General features: G+C 51.2%; 3 protein-coding genes across 3 annotated transcripts; 2 read left to right on the top strand and 1 right to left on the bottom strand.

Annotated features, from left to right (window-relative positions):
* Positions 1–913: 913 nt before the first annotated feature.
* On the bottom strand, positions 914–2,667 carry A1O9_03520 (malate synthase, glyoxysomal; the record flags this gene model as incomplete). Its single annotated transcript, XM_013409084.1, has 3 exons — positions 914–971; positions 1,035–2,244; positions 2,307–2,667. 3 exons carry the CDS (start codon positions 2,665–2,667, stop codon positions 914–916), a joined length of 1,629 nt encoding a protein of 542 aa, XP_013264538.1.
* A 1,587-nt stretch (positions 2,668–4,254) lies between these two features.
* A1O9_03519 (uncharacterized protein) lies at positions 4,255–12,329 on the top strand (the record flags this gene model as incomplete). The annotated part of the gene is made up of 2 exons (XM_013409083.1): positions 4,255–4,381; positions 4,432–12,329. The coding sequence occupies 2 exons, from the start codon at positions 4,255–4,257 to the stop codon at positions 12,327–12,329; spliced, it is 8,025 nt and encodes a 2,674-aa protein (XP_013264537.1).
* Positions 12,330–15,373: 3,044 nt separating this feature from the next.
* A1O9_03518 (uncharacterized protein) lies at positions 15,374–18,287 on the top strand (the record flags this gene model as incomplete). Its single annotated transcript, XM_013409082.1, has 3 exons — positions 15,374–15,560; positions 15,645–18,098; positions 18,172–18,287. 3 exons carry the CDS (start codon positions 15,374–15,376, stop codon positions 18,285–18,287), a joined length of 2,757 nt encoding a protein of 918 aa, XP_013264536.1.
* Positions 18,288–19,365: the final 1,078 nt, after the last annotated feature.

The following is a 19,365-nucleotide window of genomic DNA, read 5'->3' as shown; positions in this document are numbered from 1 at the left end:
CTAGACAGCACCCTGCATCAGGGATTAGTATCAAAGTTGGAAAGGATGGAACGCCTCAAGAATCAAGCTGGACCGGACTGGGAAGCCGCAAACTCGAGATGAATTTCCCAGACAAAAACCAATCCCCCCCGGCTCTGGCCAACATCACACGTGTTATGCATTAGGTTGTTCTTAAATTATCTTCCCCAGGTCTGGACTACGCAATACGGATACAACTACAAGCTAGTAGCTACTGGTATCTTCGACATCGAGGCAGTGCAACGGGCATCGAAAACCTGACGAGGTTGGCTTTGACCACATGGATTCATGTCCTGAAACCACGGACTGCGAGTAGATTCTACTCATCGCCTTTGACTAGTATCAATTCCTCCACGCTGACCACCGCTAAGAGGAGGGTCGGTTCGGTTCGCTGCTCGCCTGGAGCAGATCAAACAACAATGATACCAGGGCTTGCTTCATGGGTGCAGCCCCAAACGCGAAGAGCTCACGAAGTACTCGGTACAGTCACGGATATATTTCCCCGCCCTCCTGGCAAATCGTTCAATGTACAAGAAATATCTGGTCAATGTTGCAAACGCCGTTTCATGTATACCGACATAATGTGTTAAGTATAGTGACGGATGACGGTATACACGAAACGGCGTTTGCGACATTGACCAGAGGAAGTTGGAACCCCGAAGTACACGACACTCGGAGACCAGTAAGTTGGACTATGAGCATAAAATGATAATAGGATTCATTTTCGCTAGCTTACTACTCAAAAGCAATGCCACGCGATCCATTTCATGACTGGTTGTATACAAAGGATATCGAGCCATCACATCACTACTTTCAGGATGACATCGTTCGGGCCGACTGACGTTCAAGGGTTTCCCCGGGACAACTGCGGAACAGTAGTACTAGTAGTACTTGTCTACAACTTGGCAACGGGCTGTGACGACCCCACTGTTGTGATCTCGTTATAAAGCAGGCTAGAATGGCCGGTTAGCAAACTCGCATTGATGCAAGAGGAAAGAACATGTTTGAAGACGTACCTGGTCAAGAAGTCCGCGTAATCCTCACCCGTTACCTGCCCTTCAAAGTATCTTGCGGCAGTATGGTACTTATTGCCCTTTGGCGCTTTGGCAGAAAGCTCCTCGGCTTGCTCCTTCAGCAGTCTTAAAGCGTAGGCCTTGTTCACCGTCTGGCCGTCAGCCGTCTTGACTCCGTGCTTGACCCATTGCCACAATTGCGATCGTGAAACCTCAGCCGTCGCAGCGTCCTCCATCAAGTAGTTGATGGGCACACAGCCCACGCCACGAAGCCAGCCCTCCATGTATCCGAGTCCGATGTTGAGGTTCTTTCGGATGCCATCTTCCGTAATGGTGCCAGGCACATTCATGTTGAGAAGATCGTTGGCAGTCACGTGGACTTCTTCGCGGCGGATGTAGAGCTGGTTGGGCGTGGGCATGTATTTGTTGAAGACCTCGGCGGCGATCGGTGCAAGAGCAGGGTGGGCCACCCAAGTGCCGTCATGGCCTGCTCGGACCTCGCGGAGTTTATCTTGTCGAACATTCTCCATGGCCTTGTCATTGGCTTCTGGGTTGTCCTTGATCGGGATTTGAGCGGCCATGCCTCCCATGGCATGTACACCGCGGCGATGGCAAGTCTTGATCAAGAGACGTACATAAGCATCCATGAATGGACTAGTCATGGTGACGGCAGATCGATCGGGAAGAACAAATCCAGGATGTTGACGGAATTTCTTGATCACGGAGAAGATGTAATCCCATCGTCCACAGTTGAGTCCGGAAGAATGATCCCGCAACTCATAGATGATCTCGTCCATCTCAAAGGCAGCGGTGATGGTTTCAATCAGGACAGTTCCTCGGATGGTGCCGCGGGCCATGCCAATGTAATCTTGGGCCAGATTGAAGACGTCATTCCACAGTCTGGCCTCGAGATGGGATTCCATCTTGGGGAGGTAGAAGTAAGGGCCAGTCCCTCGCTTGACAAGCTCGAACGCATTGTGGAAAAAGTATAGGCCAAAGTCGAAGAGTGAACCAGAGATCGGCTCACCATCGACAGTGAAATGCTTCTCTTCCAAATGCCAACCCCGAGCACGGGCGATCAGCGTCGGTAGCACGCGGTCGGTGCGAAGTTTGTATTCTTTCTCCCCTTGTTTGAAGTCTACCTGTCTGCGGATGGCATCATACAGATTGACTTGGCCAGAAACCTGGGCGTCCCATGTGGGAGCTTGTGCATCTGTCGCAGAAAAGGTTAGCACGTGAATGCCAGGAGAGGACAGGAGCGTCGATTGTGGGTACCTTCAAAGTCGGCCATGTAAGTCCAGACATTGCTATTGAGCGCGTTGACAACCATTTTACGATCCGTCGGGCCGGTGATTTCAATGCGTCGGTCGACGAGTCCCGGTGCTGGTGGAGCACCTTTCCAGGCGTCATTTTCACGGATGTGCTTGGTCTCAGGGAGGAAGTCTGGGAAATGTCCCTTGTCAAGCTCCTGCTGGCGGATTACTCGTCTCTGCAGAAGCGCTTTCCTTGTACTGTTGAATGATCTGTGGAGGAGGGCGAGGAAAGCGGTAGCTTCGGGGGTAAGGATCTTGCGGAAGGAATCCTTGACGGGGCCATTGATGGCAACGCCTTCGTTGATGGTTTCAATGGTGGCCATTTTGACGGTGTATGTCAAGATACTCGCAGGAGGATGGCAGGAGAAGATGATGAAAAATGAGGTCCTCCCAGTCTAGACAGGGCACCGAGGCAGTTGATATAGTAATACGTCAGAACACGACGAAGACGGCGATTCCTCTCTCCAGGCCTATTACGCACATGCATCGATTGCGGTCCCAAGGCCGGCGGAGTTCTCAGGTTCAGAGAGCTCTTCAGCCAATGACACAACGGCTGGCATGCTTCCGAGGGTCAAATTTCGCGGTAAAGGGTCAGGATGGTGGGGACGGGGACGAGGATAAAGATCAGCTTGTGTGCATCATCGGACAGGATGTGGGGTAGCACCCATAGCCATTGCCTCTCCCTCCTCGCACTCCTCTGTTGTCGACTTGGCATCTGTTAAAGGCACACGGAAGCCCATCTCGAGCGGCTATCATCTTATCCATCTTCTCCCTCCTTTCCTCCGGCCTGCCCATCACACTCACAATGACATCGTTGGGAACATCATTTCCACTGGCATGATCCAGCTGCCGGATCTTGGAGCCGATTAAATCAGCAGACAGGTCGAGAGTTGTTACTACTCGTTTATTATTCCAGTTATTTACCAGCAGTGCATGACCCCTTGCTGGTACTTCCGGTGGGTCATTATCGATGGAGTGTATGTCTGACCTGTCCGAAAGGCCATGTTACCGGACCCTACCCAGCCACCATCACCCTCTGTTCATGTGAAAAGCCGAGGTTCAGTCCTGCGGCTAAGTTCCTGCACCGAGCACTTTTCAGGATAGAGCCAAGCAGCCTTCAATTTCGCCCGGCTCTTTCCGATGACTTTCTAGGACCCATTTCGGTGCCCTCGCCAACTCTCAGATTTTATTATTGTTGTTATCCTTATCGTTATTCCTCGGCCTGGTGAATCTATAGCGGGCAAAATCAAGAGTAGGAAGTACGAGGAGGAGAAGGAATATAACAAATCAACTAGATTGGTGTTATGGATAGGGCGAGATTGTGAATGGAATATTCCGCTTTGTCTCAACCCTTCCTGTTGGTACCTCTTCAATACCTGTCTCTCGAAGATCAAAGCCAGGCCCTGGAAATTGCCCTAAAATCTTGTTCTCGGCTCAAATTCAACATGTCGTTCAATTTGTTCTGATCCCGAAATGCCTTTAGATGTTGGATATTGAAGGCAGAGGCGGTCACATGTCGATTTCGGTGCTGTATAATTTTCGTTCTGATCCCAACCATTTTACCTTGTAGCAACGACCTTCTTTAGATCCCCTGTACTCATCTCGTTTTCGAGTACTTGAATCTGGCAAATTCATATATCGCGGTGATTGCCCTCCTGATCATGCCTTTGGCGGGCTGAAGTCACGTGAGACATTCTCACGTGGACTCACAGTGCTTCACGTGACTATGATATCACGTGAAGGTCCCACGGTAGTAGTGCCAAGCGCTATCAAGTGTTGCCCCGCGATTTCTCCAAAATTGAGTCCACGACCCAGAATTTTGATCGCAGGCCATCGGTGGCCACTGGTCGTACAATAATACCACACCAATTCCCGGAATTATCAACAAAGAGTAGACCCATACATGGACCATGGGGGACAGTGCAGAGCCAGGTTCTCCCGAAACCTTGGATAGCCAAATAACAAGATTTCAGAGCAGTTCCACCAGCATCCGCATCGAAGCCTTGCGTAAACTGCTCCACACGGTCCAAGGCTCTGGTATGACTCGTGCCATCATGAGATCTACGTTAACTAACCATTGACAACAGATGAGCCTGAGCTCCAGGCTGCATTGAAACTCCTACCTACAGTTCTTGCAACCTATCCACGTTATACAGACCGGAAGTCTCGACGAGCGGTTCAGTCATGCCTTCGAGCCTATTTGAACGCACCCTCTCTGGCTGCAACAGCTTTTCCTGCAATCACCAAATATATAGTCCAGCAGAGCCAGAAGGCCGTCATAGCTGTTGGAAGCGCCTTTGTACTCCTTGAATGGGCGTGCATTCTTCAGCAAGATAGCTCGCGTAACCAAAAGTTCTTCAATGCCACCTTTCCAGATGTTTCGCTCGCGGCTGCTCGCCTGATTGATAAATGTGAGGATGAGAATGTCCGTGGTGGAGTCCACCATTCTGCCCTGGTTATTGCCAGGAGGGGTCTTCGCGATGCATTCAAAGCCCCCTCAGTAGGGGCCCAGGGATTGGACCTTACTGTAAAGGCAATAACAGGTGCATCAGACCCTAGCTCCAGCTATGCCCCGTACTTGGGTATTGTTGCTGGCGTCAGCACACGAATACCTCAAAGAAAGAAGCAGCTGGAAACTCTAAAGAGACAGGTCTTGGAGTTCTATGTTAAGGCTATTATAGGCTCAAAGACCCTGGTTCCCCGTCACCAGTCCCATGGCCTAGAAGATTTCTTTTTGGAATATGCAACTGTCAAGGACCTTGCTGATATCGTGGTCCCGGCAATCGAAAAGGCTGTTTTGCGATCTCCGGAAGCAATTCTTCAAGGCCCTATCGTTGAGCTGGCCTCTTGCCTCCCTCCTGGCATTGATACCTCAGGCCTTGTCTTGTCAAAGCTCCTGAAACCCCTTCTATCAGCCCTTAACTCGACAAATCCCACAGTGCGCGACGGCGCCGGCAAAGCCTTGCTGACTCTAATCGCCAGGGGTGGAGATCCCTCGACCGTCCAAAAAATTGCGACTGAGATAGCATCGACGTTGAAATCATCCAAGACTGCGAGCTTTGAATTACGTGGTTTGCTTGCTGATGCTCTGCGTGCTGTGTCCCCGGAACTAACGACATCTGCGACTATTGTTCAAGCGCTGGTTCAAGCGGCGGCAAAGGAAGCGAACGAAGGAGCACTGAGAAAGGAATTGCTTGCCTTGGCACCTCATTTGACAATACTCATCTCAGCCTCAGGCATTGACAAGCCCCTCTCAGAACCACTCCTGAAAGGATGCGTCGACAAACGACCGATATTTCGAAAGCTCTGGCTCTTGTGCATTGCTAGCGTCCTAAAAAGCCTTGACCATGCACCATCACAAGATTCCTCAAAAGACTTCATCCGGGCAGGTTTGCGAGCTCTGAAAGATGTGCATGATGAATTTGCCCTCAACCCTCTTCCTGCGACCCAGAATGGCTCAGTTGCGGCAGCGTTCGGCCTTCCAGCGCTCCTTGACGCGCCAATTCTACAGCTCGATGATTTCAAATCCAAATCCTACGAACCATTGAGGCAACAGCTCCTCGTGGTCGCTCCCAAGATATCCGTTTTGGTCAACCCAAAAGTATATGGCCGGCTTACAGTGTCGGAAGACACCCACTGGGCACTTCTTGCCTTGATAAATCTAGCTCCGGAGCTTGGCACGGCCAACGGTGACGCGAAAGCGGCATGGGCAAGAGCACTTCTGCATCTCTTGATGACGCCAGATGTGGACTCAGAGATCCGCCGAGAGACAAGTGCATCTCTCTCGCTCGCTTACTTAAAAAGTCCTGCTGCGGTCGGCACGAGCATTGTTCTAGGTATATGGGACTTCCTCCGTGCGCGTGCCCAAGAAGTACCTGGTGCTACGAGCTACTCAGAACCACTGGCTGACCAACGCTTGTTACTTGCGGTAAAGTGCATCACTCCTTCTAAAGAAAAATGGGCGACCATCGATGAGCGGGTGCCAACAGATGCCCTGGAGCGGCAGTCCATTGCCACCGTTGCCCTCCTGAGGCCTGAGTTGATTTCTCACGCAGACTGGATTACAACTTGCCTGGCCACAGGCGTTGACCCTGGCAACTTGGCTGCAACATATCACGAGGCTTTCCTCTCAGAACTTCTCTCGCATTTTAGACATGATAAATTAGCACCGCTCAACAAATTCGAAGCTGCCGCATGTAATGCCGCTGCTACATTGGCCTTTGTCTCTCCAGATTCTTTTACACCATCGCTAATTGCTCAGTTTTCGAGAGACCTCGAATCGTCTCAGCTTAATGGGATTGGTCCCACGGAAGCATTAATCGCCCGTGCCCCAGAAGGAACTATGGTATTCGACGTCCTCGGCCAGCAGTCGAATGGTGTCCTCGACAATAAGAATCAGAAAGACTATGATGTTCTCAAGTGGGAGGAAGAAATACGTACTCAGTTATCTAAGAAAAAGGGCACACCTCAGAAGAAACTGACCGCTGAACAGCAAGCCAAGGTAGATGCCCAGCTCGCTCATGAGAAGGAGGTGAGACAAAAGATCCGATTGATATCTGGAAATCTCAGACGAGGTGCTGGATTCGTTCAAGGGCTAGCCAACGGTCCTCCCACCGTCGCGAAGATGTGGATGACTCCGGCAATCACGTCCCTCTTGAATGCGCTTGAAGTTGGTGCGTCCCTCATTGTTGACGATGAGCTGTTCACATCATATATTGCTTGCGCTACGCAAATTTCGGATCGGCTGGGTACCATGCGCCCGTTCATCGGAATAGCCACATTAAGGTCCTTGCGCAATGCCAGCGTGCCGGAACACCTTTCGAGTGAACCTCTTGCAGAGCTAGGCACCCGAGTATTATATAGACTTAGGTTTGCTGCAGAACAACGGCCTTTTGACACGGCAACGACGGCATATGCTCTGCCTCTCATCTTTTCGGTCCTCGAAAGTGGGAGAGTCGGCGATGTCGGAGACGACGATGCAGATGCGCAAGTTCTCCTTGCTCTCGAGTTCTTGTCGTTTCAGGTAGGGTCTGGCGCAGACCAATTCCTTCCAAGAGCAGACATCCTTCAGCACCTCATCAAGGCCATGCAAAAGTACAATCAACATTATCGAATCGTCAAAGACTGCTTACTCGACTTTAGCCGCTCAATTTCCGACAATCTGACCCCCAAAGAACGTGACATTCTTCTTGCTGCTACAACTTTGCCTGAGACTTCCACACGATCAGCTGTCCTTCAAGCAATAAACTCGGAAATAGATCTCTCAGATATCGATTACTCGGTCCACATCTGGATTGCGTGTCAAGACGAGGAGGATGAAAACGCCGAGATGGCACTGGCGATTTGGCAAGAACATGACTTTACTGTCACCGAGGAGATGATCGACAGAATACCAGATTTTCTCTATTCTCCCGCTCAATCTACTAGAGTCGCAGCTTCAAAGGCACTTGCACAGGCACTTGTCCAAGTCAGATCAAAGACCGATGAAATACTTGCACGGTTACAAGATTCATATCGATCTGAGGCAAAGCCGCTTGTTCCAAAGCGTAACAAGTTTGGAATCGTACAAAAAGGTGAATTGGTAGATCAATGGGAAAGGCGAAGTGGACTAGCTTTGGCCTTCAAAGAATTGTCATTAGTCTTGAGCACCGCATCGCTGATGCCCTTCATGGCCTTCCTGGTTTCAGAGGGCCCACTATCTGATCGTTACACAATAGTACGGGAACAAATGGTCAACGCGGGGACCGAGGCTGTTGCGAACCGTGGCAGGGAACAGGTAGAGCCTTTTATGAGCCTTTTCGAGAAGGTCCTGCAAGGGCCAGACCAGGCAACACAGGAGGCAGATTGGGTTAACGAAGCGGTCATCGTTCTTTATGGATCTGTTGCACGACATCTACCCGATGGAGACAAGCGAACTCAGAATGTCATTAGTAAACTCCTTGAGACGCTCAGCACCCCTTCAGAATCCGTGCAGTACGCTGTCGCAAATTGTTTACCTCCATTGGTGCGACCACAAAGTCTCGAAGCTGGGACGTATGTCACTTCATTGTTGAAGCAGCTCCTCGAGTCCAAAAAATATGCTGAGCGTCGTGGGGCAGCGTATGGGCTAGCCGGTATCGTCAAGGGCAAAGGAGTGGCGATTCTACGCCAACTTCGGATCATGTCAGCACTCAGGGCCGCAACCGAAAACAAGAAAAGTGCTGAGCATCGGCAAGGAGCGTTGATGGCGTACGAACTGATGTCGCTCCTCCTCGGGCGATTGTTTGAACCATATATGATCGAAGTACTGCCACAGCTACTCGGATTATTTGGTGACCCTACAACTTCAGTTCGTGAGGCATGCCTGGATACTGCAAAGACATGTTTTGCGAGCCTCAGTTCGTTCGGCGTCAATCGCGTACTTCCCCAGCTACTCGAGGGCCTGGATGAAACACAATGGCGAAGCAAGAAAGGAGCTTGCGATCTTCTCGGTGCCATGGCTTACTTAGACCCTCAGCAGCTTGCAACCAGCCTGCCCGATATCATTCCACCTCTTACCTCTGTGCTAACGGATAGTCATAAGGAGGTACGGTCAGCAGCCAATAGCAGTCTGAAGAGATTCGGAGAAGTTATCACGAACCCGGAAGTCAAAAGTCTCGTTGATATCCTGTTGAAGGCTCTAAGTGACCCTACAAGATACACAGAAGAAGCCTTAGATGGACTTATCAAAGTCTCGTTTATACACTATCTAGATGCTCCATCCTTGGCTTTGGTGGTGAGAATCTTGGAAAGAGGCCTGAATGACCGATCAGCCACCAAGCGGAAAGCAGCTCAGATCATCGGCAGCTTAGCCCATCTTACAGAGAAGAAGGACATTGTAACGCATTTGCCTATCTTAGTCACTGGTTTGCGTCTTGCATCTGTCGATCCTGTCCCAGCAACCCGTGCTACAGGCTCCAAGGCATTGGGTAGTCTCGTCGAGAAACTCGGCGAAGACGCGTTTCCGGACCTCATTCCCAGCCTCATGTCTTCACTTCGTACAGATACTGGCGCAGGAGATCGTCTTGGCTCTGCGCAAGCTCTGAGTGAGGTGCTTGCAGGTCTTGGTACTGCGCGCCTCGAAGAGACGTTGCCCACGATTCTACAGAATGTTGCAAGTCCGAGAGCCACCGTTCGAGAGGGATTCATGACTCTCTTCATTTTCTTGCCAGCCTGCTTTGGAAATGGGTTTGCCAACTATCTTTCCCAAATCATCCCATCCATTCTCAGTGGTCTGGCTGATGACATGGAAGCTATTCGTGATACTGCTCTCCGAGCAGGTAGACTACTTGTCAAAAATTTTGCCACGAAAGCAATTGACTTGTTACTACCGGAATTGCAACGAGGATTGGCAGACGATAGCTATCGTATTCGTCTTAGCTCCGTCGAACTTGTCGGAGATCTCCTTTTCAATCTGACGGGTGTGAGCGCCCAGGCTGAGGCAGAAGAAGAAGGCGGATCTGCGGCTCAAGCTGGCCAGTCACTTCTGGAAGTCCTGGGTGAGGACCGTAGAAACAAGGTCCTCTCTTCTCTGTATATCTGCCGTTGCGACACGTCTGGAATGGTCCGCGCTGCCGCCATTGCTGTGTGGAAAGCATTGGTTGCAACCCCGAGAACCTTACGAGAGCTAGTACCAACGCTCAGTCAGATGATCATTGCTCGCCTTGCATCCTCAAACATGGAGCATAAGGTTATTGCAGCAAATGCTCTAGGAGAAGTCATCCGAAAAGCGGGAGAAGGTGTTTTTGCTTCGCTACTACCTTCACTCGAGGAAGGCTTGCAGACTTCAACTGATCCGGACAAACGACAGGGCATCTGCATCGCCTTGCGTGAAATTGTCAACGCGGCACAGCCAGAATCGTTAGAAGAGCATGAAAAGAAATTGATAGCGATTGTGCGAGTAGCCTTGACTGACTCGGATCCAGAAGTGCGAGAGGCTGCCGCCGAGTCTTTTGACTCGTTACAACAGACGTTCGGCAAGCGCGCCGTTGACCAAGTTCTGCCGCATCTTCTCAACCTTCTGCGAAGCGAGTCAGACGCGGAACATGCATTGTCTGCATTGTTGACATTGCTCACCGAAGCAACAAGAGCCAATGTCATCCTACCAAATTTGATCCCAACACTCTTGACCAATCCCATTACAGCGTTCAATGCGAGAGCACTCGCCTCGTTGGCCAAGGTTGGAAGCTCTAGCATGACTAGGCGACTACCAACAATCCTCAATAGTCTTGTCGACAGTATTGTCAAGTGCAAGGACGAAGAGCTTCTGGAAGAATTGGAGTTGGCCTTTGACGCAGTACTGTCATCAGTCGATGAATTTGACGGCCTGAACACTGCAATGAGCGTGATGCTCACAATGATCAAACACGATGACCACAGAAGACGAGCAGTGGCAGCAAATCACCTTGCCACATTTTTTGCGACATCTTCGGTGGATTATTCTCGTTACAATCAAGATCTCATTCGCGTGCTTCTCATCTCATTTGGAGATCGAGATCAAGATGTGGTCAAGGCCGCATGGGCTGCACTTAGTCAACTCCAGAGCCACCTGCGCAAAGAAGAGATGGAAACTCTCGTTACTTCAACTCGTCAGGTGCTCCAGCAGGCTGGAACAGCAGGCTCAATACTCCCAGGATTTGCCCTTCCTAAGGGCATTCTCCCTGTCCTCCAGATCTTCCTTCAAGGACTCATGAATGGCACTGCGGAACAACGAGTCCAATCGGCCATGGGTATCTCTGATATTATTGACCGATGCGGCGCTGATGCTCTGAAGCCGTTTGTCACACAAATCACTGGCCCACTGATCCGAGTGGTAGGCGAGAGGTCAATGGAGGTCAAATGCGCCATTCTAGCGACACTGAATCAATTACTCCAAAAGATCCCTACCTTCCTCAGACCATTTTTGCCCCAGTTGCAGAGAACTTTCACCAAGTCAATTGCAGATCCAACTAGTGATCTTCTGCGCACACGTGCCACCAAGGCGTTAAGCACCTTGATCACATTAACTCCACGAGTTGACCCGCTTATCGCAGAGCTAGTAACAGGTTCCAAAACGCCTGATGCTGGAGTGCGCAATGCAATGTTGAAAGCATTGCAAGAGGTAGTCAGCAAGGTCGGTGGCAACATGAGCGATACATCAAGAGAGTCTATTCTCGGGCTTATGGACGTCCAACCAGACGCACCAGATGACAACATGATGGTCACTAATGCACGTTTGCTCGGGGCTATGATCAAAGTACTTCCGCAGGAGAAGACAATCTCTCTGATCAAGAGTCGAGTGATTGTCCAGCCCTCTACCAGTGCGTCAATCCTTGGACTCAACTCCGTTTTGTTGGAAAGCGCATCCACGCTCGTTGACGAGTACGCGGAGGAGACACAGCAAGTGCTGGTAGCGGGCATTTCAGGCAAGAATATCTTTGTGCAGCAAAATTCAGTGCTGGGTGCAGGCAAGTATCTTTTGTCTGATGGGGTGGTATCTGATAGCGAAGCAGTTCAGCCGCTGTTTGAGGCTCTTTCTACTGTGGTTGCCCCAGGTGGAGACATCGACTCCCGTCGGCTGGCGTTGGTGGTGATACGAACCGTGGCACGCCATCATGCAGAGCTGGTGCGAGAATTCCTTTCACTCTTGGTTCCACCGGTGTTCTCCTCTGTGCGTGATGCTGTGATCCCGGTCAAGTTGGCAGCAGAAGCAGCATTCCTGGAATTGTTTGGGGTGGTGGATGAAGAGTCGGCGGTATACGACAAGTACATGGCTGGGCCTGGCAAAGGACTGCCTATGGGTCAACAACGGCCAATGAGCGACTATTTCAAGCGAGTGGCTTTGAGGCTAGGGGCGCAGGCCCGTGAAAGAAGAGAAGCAGAAGGTGGCCAGGGCGGGTTAGGTCTAAGCTCTGACGAACAAGAGGACGAGAGGGAAGTGTGGAGTGTCGGAAAGGTGGACCTCAGCGATGTGGTGATGGATGAATGAATGAATGACTGACCTTGGTCGTTGAAATAGAGTGATAAAAAGAAAAACAACTAGAATCAACGAGATTGAACATCACTCTGCGGTGTGAGCTGACAGAAGATGCTCTCGCCGTCGTGGGGAAGCCACCATGGAGTCCAGGCAATGCCGGGATGGCAATACCTACCTGCCAAGGTACTTGGTCTATGGCCGGACTAACAATTCGCTGCTGAGCAAGAGCCAACAGCCATCAAAGCAAACAGCCACAAGGAGAGGACAGGTGTCTGCTGGAGGAGTTTGCTTTGATTTTCTTCTGATCGAACGTCATGCAAGCTCTGGGGAGATAGACGTTCGCAACACATTGACTTGATACTTGACGGCTGGCGGTTCCGTTTGTAACACCGCTCCGTCCGGATGTTCCACCGCCACCCCGGAGGCAGTCGGGAAGATGCATGCGAGGCGAGGTGAGCGGCAAGAATTCGATGTCGAACCTGTGGTGAGGGTGCCATGACTCTTCTGAACACTGGGAGGCTGCTTGCCAGTACTCGTAGGCAGCCATCCTTGCAGGACCAACCTTATCAATCCTTGTCTCCAACATTTGGTTTCCATCCCAGTGTTTTGTCTCAGTAGCAGCTTTCCTGGGGCATAGGCAGGGCCCACAGTCGGACGAGAGCGGGAAAGATTGAGCGTCTTCTCTGCAAGTATATCCATCGAAACCTCACTAGCTCCCCGGTTAGGTTAAGATCTTGGGAAAAGGAAATTTCTTCTAGCTCGTTTCCCTGTCTTCTAGCGCATTTCCTCTCAAGGAATTTGGGGTTTTGATCGTGGTTTGCGTTTTCTGCTGTGACGTTCGCAAGGTTCAGAAATGCTGGACTTGTCCAGGGTCTCCTGTAGGATGTACACAGGATGGGGGATGTAGGCTGGCTACCTTGGTTTGCAAGTGGACCCGACTTGATCGGGAGCTTTTTAGGCGCCCATGAGGCATAAGTCAAGGCGGGAATAACACGGCTGTCTGCAACGTGGGAAGATGATTATGCGGCCGACCCAGAGATATAGTGGGAATTCAAGGTGGCAGTTCTGGTCCAGATGAAGATTCTTGATCAGACGCTGGTGCCAGGGTGCCAGGGCAGCATCATGTGGTGCAGTGCAGTCAGGCAACGCCGGGCTTGGTAGTTATTGTCTCAATGGTAGGCATTGCGGTGAGCACCCGTCGTCGTCGAGGAAGAACCCACTTTGCAGACCAAATGGCCAGCAACACCTCAATCAGTAACGATCGACGCATAACTTCGATGGCGGCGCAGTTCCTCTGATGTTGGCAAAAGCAAACCCAGGTCTCAGGCAGCATTTAATATTATATTCCAGCATGGCAGTCGTTCAAACCCCAACTGGGCTCCACAGCCATGTCGCACAGATAGCCAAATGAAAATGCACAGGGCCTGAGTGGATGGGAGTCGATAGATAGTAGTGGGGAAGCAGATAAGCATAAGTGGAGTATGACGGACACAGGGTTACGAGTGCTCGTGCTCGTGCTTGTACTCGTACATACGAGTGCCCAGATACCCTGTCGTATACTTAACTCACCTCCCTGAGTTCGTTCCTCACACAAGAAATCATCTGGCTAATGAAGCCGGTGACGTGCCTGACGATCAATCGGATTTTCAAGGATGTTGTTACTCGTATGGCGCGGGTGGATACATTACTTGTTGAGGAGGTGAAGCCGTGGGCTGGATTGATTGCTTCGTTGCTGGTTTCGCTTGATGATGAGCTATCTCGTTATCGGCGTCAGCAGACCAGAGGCAGTGCTAAGTGGGCTAGAGAGGGAGGGAGGGGCCCTGGCGAGATGGTGGCGGACTGGGTCGAGTGTGTCATTGAAGCCGCTTGGATAATGGATGGCTCTGAGATCCGAGAAACTCCCCCAGATTCTTCTCTTTTTCTTCTCGTCGGGCGCTATCGCGTATCGATTTCCAGTTACAGTACTCCAAGGCCTAAGCTGCCAGCTAACTACGTTGAGTTAGCACTTGGTCGGTCCCCAGTCCCTTATCCCAGGCACCCCAGTGCCCATGGCTTCGGCGATAGATAACAAACGGCACGTTACCACCACCGTTCACGACGAGGTACTGGGTATTTACCCTAGAAGGAGTTAGTTTACTAGTTACTCTTGCTATACGGCAGACAGTACGGAGTACGCAGTAGTAGCCCTACAATTTCTGAGTTCGCTAGGTATCTCGTCCTCGTAGTTCAGTCAAGCAAGGTAAAACGTGACGAGGTTACATACTCAAGAAATACCTACCGGTGGATGTTCCGGCAAAGTCTCCCACTTCGAATGTCCTTCGACTTTGGCGTCTCTTCTCGTGAGTCGGACTTCCTCTGGGATGCTGGCTTGGGGAGAGGGGCCCCCTTGGAAGGGTTCTTCCGCCCTTCTGGCCTCTTCTGGCCTCTGTCCTTTGTGCCCTGTCGTTCCCCGGCCTTGTCTCTGTCTGTGTTGTCACCTTGTCAGTTGTCACTCATATCCCCAAACTCGGAGTCCACTGCCGTCGATTCTTACAATTTGGCGTGTCGGCCTTGGTTGAGGTTGCAGCACCATTCGCACTTTGTGCACGCTTGCACTTGCACTTTGACTTTTTCGACTCCTCCTCCTCCTCCCCCTACCCCTCCGATCTCCCCCCTGCTGCTTGCGTGACTTGCTTGAGATTTACCGTCTCAAGCAACCAACGGGCACATCCTTTTTATCTAAATTTTGCCACCTACCTTCTTGTTCTTACGCAATTCTTGTAGTTTCCTTCGTGTGCCTTTTCCGGTACCTGCTCTATTCAATTCTTCCTTCTTGTTAACGTCCATCGTGTCTACACCGCTGGTGTTTGTCTTTCTATCGCATATCCCCAACATCGACCGGCGTTGGCAACAACTGCAGAGCCACAGTCACAACTATTATTATTTCTTAGATCAGACGGCCCAGTTCAATCGTTACCCCTCCACCATCACCAGCCGTCTTCGTCCTCGCACGCTGCGCTCCCCTCGTTCTTTAGAAGGGCGACTGCGTCCATACTCGCTGGCCTTGTCATCATCGTATGGAGGTCCACATTCCTTCGCCATCCGTCTTCCTGAAGAAGTCTCCCAAGATCACACCGGCCGTTTCGGTTCCACCCAAAAAGCCCACTGTTCCTAAACCAAAACCCACCACTGCCGCCGCAAAGCCTGCCACCAAAGTTCAAGATGGTGCTGTGGCCAAACCGAAGCAGAGCAAGAGCCGGAATGGTATGTGATATATCCTCATCGGTCTTCACCTGGTCTGGTGTCGAATCCACAATAACTGTTGACTGACCATTTCTGTCCCTACAGGTTGCATGACATGCAAGAAGAAGCGTTTGAAATGTGATGAGACCAAGCCATCTTGTGTCCAATGCCAAAAGAGGAGCGTCCTTTGTGAAGGCTACAAGAAAGACTACAAGTGGAGGTCTTTTGAAGAAACAACTTTCAATCCTAAACCTGCTACCAAGAAGAAGCCCATTCGCTCCAATTCTTTCTCTGCCGATAATGTTTCCTCTCGGCCTCTCGACATTGTCGATGCTGGTCCCACCTCCAACCTCCAACTCAAAGACACCAGTCTCTCCAATGCCCATCCATCCAACTCGTGGTCGCCCAGCCTTCATTCTGCCTTCGCAAACGCCGCTCAAGCCTTCCAGGATCCCGGACATGGCTCCGCTTCCTCCACAAGCCCCGATCAGAAGGCCAACTTCACAGGTCCAAGACGTTCCTCGCCTCAGCTTCATCTTCCACCCGACGAAGATTTCATGCCAACATTTGACACCAATGACAATTCCCCTACTCTCTCTTTAGATGACACCGTCAATCCCTTTAACCTCTTCTCGAGTGCCGGAGTCGCCGAAGACAACAGTGTCAGGCCGTTTGGCTCTGGCTCTGGCTCTGGCTCCCCTCAACTGCTAGACCTTCTCCTTCCCGGCACCGACTTGAATCGGCCACCTGATCCCTCCGAAGTTCGACCCCCAATGTCTCCATTGCCATATCAGCCAAATGCGTATGATATCGCCCTGGACAACCTGGATATAGGAGAAGACTTTGACGAAGAGATCATGCGAACAGAGGCCTTCCACGGCCCTTCCGCTATGATCCCTATGGCTGGCCCCTCTGTCGATCCCAACAACCCCACCTGGAATTTGCGCAGTGGGAGCCCAACGCCAAGTGATGCGTCAACTGCCTCGTCCAGATCTAGCAACCTGACCATGCTCGCCCAGCCAACTCTGGATGCCTCATCACCAGAGATGCTTATGCTACGCTTCGACAGAAATACTTGCGGCATTTTGTCCATCAAAGATGGGCCCACGGAGAATCCATGGCGAACACTCATCTGGCCACTTGCTCGTGAATCACAGGCTTTGTACCATGCCATCAGTTCCATGACTGCTTTTCACGGGGCTGTAGACATCCCCAATCTTCAGCTTCTAGGCATGGCTCACATGACCAAGTCAATCAAACGACTTGCCGTTGAAATTCAGAACATGCGTCTGGATACTGCGCTCGCCACTTCCCTTGCACTTGCATTCTCTGAAGGCTGGGACTCTCACGTGTCCACTGGCGTTCAACACCTGCGCGGGGCAAAGATCATGGTTAACAATGCTGTTGTCAAGCATCGAAGGGATATGCAGACGGGACAGATGACCACACAAGACGCCTCAAGGCTGAAATTCCTTTGCAACACCTTTGTGTACATGGATGTCATTGCTCGTCTGACCAGCCTTGAAGAAAGTGTTGAGTTGAATTTCGAGGAAATTCTCGGCACTGTCAACACCCCCTATGGAGAACAGGCCGAGGTCGATCCGCTGATGGGCTGTGCCACCACCCTCTTCCCCCTAATCGGTCGGGTGGCCAATCTCATTCAACGCGTGCGCAAAATGGAGACAAACAGCTTGAACATTGTGAGTCAAGCAATGGAGCTCAAAGAACAGCTCCAGCGGTGGCAGGTCCCGAGTGCTGTTTTGTTTGAGAGGCCCGAAGATCCCTCATCCGAGGTCCAGCACTCCATTCAGACCGCCGACGCTTATCGGTATGCGATGCTGCTGTATCTGCACCAAGCCGTGCCTGAAATCCCAAGTGACCCACCATCAACGCTTGCGAAGAAGGTGCTTGTCACATTGGCGAGTGTTCCTCTCAGCTCACGAACCACCATCGTGCAAATATTTCCACTTTTTGCGGCGAGCTGTGAGATTACCAACCCAGACGACAGAAACTGGGTGATGACTCGCTGGGATGCCATGATGAGCAGACTCAAAATTGGCAATGTGACCTCTGGTTGGAATGTAGTTCAGGAGGTGTGGAGTCGGAGAGATGCCTTTGAAAATGAGAAAGCTAATCGGCTTCTGAGAAGATACAACTCGAGAGGGGTTCCTGGTGGTAATTTTGTGCCCCCAGTCTTGAGAAACCCATCTGGACCCAAGAGGAAAGGACAATCCGTCAGGTTCGGTGGTGAGATGGGTGACAGTTCCCCAGATGACAATAGTCAAATCCGCGGACAAGTCTTTGCTGATGAGGCTCATGCTGGTGGTGGGCGCCCGGCTAAAGCCCGTCGTATGACATTCAACTCAGCTAGCAGTGGTAGGTCGATGGATGATATGGATGTTTTGGGTAATGGTGACGCTGGAGGGGCCATGCCAACGTCTATGCCTCCCCTTACTCGTCGTCATACCGGCGATATCCTCAACGATCAATTGGAGCCTGAATACACTGTGCGTGGCAAGTTGCATTGGCTGGGCGTGATGACGGACTGGCATTGGGAAGGTATGTCGAGTCTTTTGCCCGTTGTTTCTTTCCAAGTCACATTGTTGCTGGATGTTGCCTTTCCAGTTTCCAGTATGGCCGGGAGAGACTTGGCGCATTGGCCTCGTGTGTCACATGGCAATCCTGGTGGTGCAATGGACTTTGTTGATTTCCAAAGGACTTGTTGCTAACGGTCCCTTCACTGTTTAGTCTTTCTCGGCTGATACCTTTACGCGCACTCGTGGCTGCAAGGACGATTGATGGTGCTTCTTGATCGGCGAGGACGAGTTTCTGCTTGGGGACGCCGATCGGCGATCAAGATGCTGCAAGATATGGTGGGTTTGACGCTGAGGACGATTATCAAGCGGGAGATGGTGCCGAGGAGCATTGTTGCGAGGGCTGGAGCTGGCGTTCGACGAGGACGAGGACGAGGACGAGGACGACGAGGACTTTACCCTGCGTGGACCATCGACGCTGACACTCTGGTGAGAGTAGCGGCGTCGGACGGCAGCAAGGTCCATCCAGCAGAATTCAGGCGAACGGTCCGGTTCGGATTCCTCACTGTCGCTAGGGCGGCGGTCATTTGGTCGATTCTCGACGCTGGCTAAGTATGATTTCATACTCTGGGCGTATTCTTCGAGTTCAGCGCTCAAGGGCAATCTCGACATGGGCTTGAAAGTCATCGTCGGTTTACTGCCAGCCATGGTCTTATTACTCCGGTTGTTGTTGGTAGGTTGCAGGGGCTCGTTGTTGGCGGCAGTCATGATGTCGAAACGGATTTTTGGTTTGGGAGATTTTAATGAGTTGCTCAGGGATACTTGCCAGGATCTCTTTTGTCGCGTAGGAAGATTGGTGATGTGACTATGGCCTGGTATGACGACGGACGACTGTGATCACTTATGGACCTTTTCGCCAGATACGACACAAGCAGGGCGTACGGTGTACGGTGTCGATTAAGATGTACGGAGTACAAGTGGGTTCTGATTCTATACTGCTGCAAGGACAGATGGCGAAGAGAATTGGCTGAGTCAAGCTTGGTGTTTTTAGGTAGTGAAATCCATTTAGGTGATTGTGAAAGGGTCTCGCCACCGATGATTGGATTTTCGAGTCAGCAGTAGATGCAAATCACCTGATAAGCTTGCAGATTCTTTCTTGGTTCTTTGGTGAGATACCTTTCAAGGTTTTTTACACAAAAAACACTCAAGTATATCTATCTATCAGACAGACTTTTTCTGCCGACAGCTCTGGTCGACAGGATTGATTTGATGGGGGGAAGTGATTGACCGCG

This window comes from Exophiala aquamarina, assembly GCF_000709125.1.
Source record: "Exophiala aquamarina CBS 119918 chromosome Unknown aczIA-supercont1.2, whole genome shotgun sequence".
In the NCBI taxonomy this organism is placed as follows: domain Eukaryota; kingdom Fungi; phylum Ascomycota; class Eurotiomycetes; order Chaetothyriales; family Herpotrichiellaceae; genus Exophiala; species Exophiala aquamarina.
This window is presented reverse-complemented; position numbering and strand designations above follow the sequence as displayed.